The following is a 3,479-nucleotide window of genomic DNA, read 5'->3' as shown; positions in this document are numbered from 1 at the left end:
GAAGGCTTCCACGCCAGTGTTTTTTTAGCGCGGTAGTAAAGAGGCAGCGACTCTGATGATGGTGAGTGTATTTCTCTCTCTGATGAATCCCTCTCTTGTTTTGGAGTTGTGAAGGGTGAGGCCAGGCCAAGGGCTTGTGTTGCCTGACAAATTAACCTTTTCTGCTAGCCTTTCCTCAGTACGCTCTATGTGGGTCTGTGTGTGTTCTCCTGCGTCTGTTTGTGCACACTTCCTTAATTGCATTAAGAGGATGACGCACTTTCTTACTCTGTTTGAGCTCACTTTAATTGCTTGTGAATGGTGCGCTAGTGAAGCCCGGGCTGATGGCGCAATATGGACATCAATGAGCTATCTTTCATAAGGCTCTCGGGCGGGGGAGGGCTCTGATTCATAAAGGAATTTCACGCACAGAAGGAAAAAAAGCTACAAAATGCCATTGGGTTTGGCTACTGGAGTAGCATCCTCATGGAATGATATTTAATTCATTAGGGTCTCAGACATACAGGCAAAGAAAGACAGAGAGATTTAGTCAAAGAGACAGAGAGGAGAGATTAATGAAAATGAGAGAAAGAGAGAGAGAGAGAGAGAGAGAGAGAGAGAGAGAGAGACTTTGTATGTTGTCTACCTCACTTGCTTTGGCAATGTTAACACATGTTTCCCATGCCAATAAAGCCCTTGAATTGAATTGAATTGAGAGAGAGAGAGAGAGAGAGAGAGAGAGAGAGAGAGAGAGAGAGAGAGAGAGAGAGAGAGAGAGAGAGAGATGCAGTACGAGACCAAAATATGAGGCAGGGGAAGAATTTAAGGAGAGAAAGACTGATAGAGGTGAAAAAAGTGAAAAGAGACATGAAGAGAGGAGGAAAGGGGAGAGAGAGTGATAGAAGAAGATAGAGAAAGAGAGGGAGAGATTGAAAGCAATATAGATGTGTGCCCTAGTGTATTTCCCCCAGTTCAGGCAAAGTGCACTAAGGCTCAGTCAGTGACAGAGCTGGGCTGGGGATATGAACCAGACTGCTGGGTGTATTCACTAGTAGTGTAAAATGACAGCAGCATTTTACACACCGCACCCCAGTCTGATAACTCAATGTATCTAATATGTTTGCATGCATATAGGTACCAAGAGCGTTAGTGTGTTAAAGACTAGCATGTTCTTGAAAGGCTTATTGTGTTATTGTTGTTGGTCCTGACTGTTGTAAAAGCAGTGAGTGCTGAGACTTTGACTGCTCCGAGTCTTCGTTCCATAGGAGACTTAATCATAGGAGACTTCATCACAGGAGACTTAATCACAGGAGACTTCATCATAGGAGACTTCATCACAGGTGATTTCATCACAGGAGACTTCATCACAGGAGACATCATCACAGGAGACTTAATCACAGGAGACTTTATCACAGGAGACTTCATCACAGGAGACTTCATCACAGGAGACTTAATCATAGGAGACTTAATCATAGGAGTCTTAATCACAGGAGACTTAATCATAGGAGACTTAATCACATGAGACTTCATCATAGGAGACTTCATCACAGGAGACTTAATCATAGGAGACTTCATCACAGTAGACTTAATCATAGGAGACTTAATCACAGGAGACTTAATCATAGGAGACTTAATCATAGGAGACTTAATCACAGGATACTTAATCATAGGAGACTTAATCATAGGAGAGTTAATCACAGGAGACTTAATCACAGGAGACTTCATCATAGGAGACTTAATCATAGGAGACTTAATCATAGGAGACTTAATCACAGGAGACTTAATCATAGGAGACTTAATCACATGAGACTTCATCATAGGAGACTTAATCACAGGAGACTTCATCATAGGAGACTTAATCACAGGAGACTTAATCATAGGAGACTTAATCACATGAGACTTCATCATAGGAGACTTAATCATAGGAGAGTTAATCACAGGAGACTTAATCACAGGAGACTTCATCATAGGAGACTTCATCACAGGAGACTTAATCATAGGAGACTTAATCATATGAGACTTAATCATAGGAGACCTAATCACAGGAGACTTAATCATAGGAGACTTCATCATAGGAGACTTCATCATAGGAGAGTTAATCACAGGAGACTTAATCACAGGAGACTTCATCATAAGAGACTTCATCATAGGAGACTTTATCACAGGAGACTTCATCATAAGAGACTTCATCATAGGAGACTTAATCATAGGAGACTTAATCATAGGAGACCTAATCACAGGAGACTTAATCATAGGAGACTTCATCATAGGAGACTTCATCATAGGAGAGTTAATCACAGGAGACTTAATCACAGGAGACTTCATCATAAGAGACTTCATCATAGGAGACTTTATCACAGGAGACTTCATCATAGGAGAGTTAATCACAGGAGACTTAATCATAGGAGACTTAATCACAGGAGACTTAATCATAGGATACTTCATCATAGGAGACTGCAAATGACAACCCCTTTGTCCGTTTTCACGTGTCACTGTTGATCATCATAATGGCCCTGCAGTCCATAAAACTTTTTATACTTTGGAAATATGCATTTTTTCATATCATATTTCAGGTATGTCTAAAGTATATTGGCAATAATAATCTAAGTAGCTCTTAAAACACAATATTAGTTTAGGATCCTTTTTCTAGATTAGGAAGAGCTACACGTGCATTTTCATACATATAAATACTAAGCCATAAAGTAAATGACGTCATACATTAGGTTAATGGCATTGTTGTGACACATTATATCAGGAGAGCTGAATACAATGCCTCAGGTAGCTCACACAGCTCCAGAGATGCTCTCTCTCCTCCGTCTTCCCCATCTCCCCCTCCCTTTTCCCCCTCTCTCTCCTCCTATTCATTTTTCTCTGCTGTTTCCCATTTCTTGCTCTGCCATATTTTTTCCCCCCACCCCCGCCATCTTGGACAGTCTGTCTGCCTCCCTCCCTTTCTCTCTCTCATCATTTTAATAGTGGACTTCAGAGTGGTTGCCATGTCGACCAGCCAGCATATTACTATGGCAACCAGTCTGTGCGTGGTGAGGCTGCTGATTAGGGAGAGATGTCTCGTGTAGCCTGGCCAGCGGAGAGAAGGAACGAGGAAGAGGGGGGAGAGAGATTGGGGTGCTTGAGGAGGGGTTGTGTACGTCTGGACATAATATGTGTCTATTTAAATAGAATTTGTAAACCTGCTCTGCTGACTATAATTAGAACATGTATGACATTTTTACCAGCTCAGATCACTCTGACACACATATAACAGTCATACTCTGTACCGGATAGATCTCTCCAGCTGGATTTGAGATTATACTGCTAACCGTTACCTCAGAGTAACAACAATATGCTATCAGACTACTTATATGTCACTGTGTCTTCATATCTGCCTGTCCTGCTGTCTGGTTTGGCTCTGTCCTTTCTGCCCTTTGTTTAGCTTGGTTCCTGTTCTAAAACAAAATCATTTAGTAACTGACACACATATGCTAATTTGAAAAATAACT

At 41.4% G+C, this 3,479-nt stretch overlaps 1 protein-coding gene across 1 annotated transcript; it reads right to left on the bottom strand.

The window, feature by feature from the left end:
• Window positions 1-1,140: 1,140 nt before the first annotated feature.
• On the bottom strand, window positions 1,141-2,424 carry LOC127909386 (uncharacterized). The gene has a single exon (XM_052470508.1). It carries the CDS (start codon window positions 2,422-2,424, stop codon window positions 1,141-1,143), a length of 1,284 nt encoding a protein of 427 aa, XP_052326468.1.
• Window positions 2,425-3,479: the final 1,055 nt, after the last annotated feature.

Source organism: Oncorhynchus keta, chromosome 2 (genome assembly GCF_023373465.1).
Source record: "Oncorhynchus keta strain PuntledgeMale-10-30-2019 chromosome 2, Oket_V2, whole genome shotgun sequence".
Taxonomy (NCBI): domain Eukaryota; kingdom Metazoa; phylum Chordata; class Actinopteri; order Salmoniformes; family Salmonidae; genus Oncorhynchus; species Oncorhynchus keta.
The sequence above is the reverse complement of the archived record's forward strand: the minus strand, read 5'-3'. Positions and strand labels throughout refer to the sequence as shown.

What these genes read in the sequence shown, in the direction of transcription:
- LOC127909386 (XM_052470508.1), bottom strand. Translation starts at nt 2,424, where the DNA reads ATGAAGTATCCTATGATTAAGTCTCCTGTGATTAAGTCTCCTATGATT.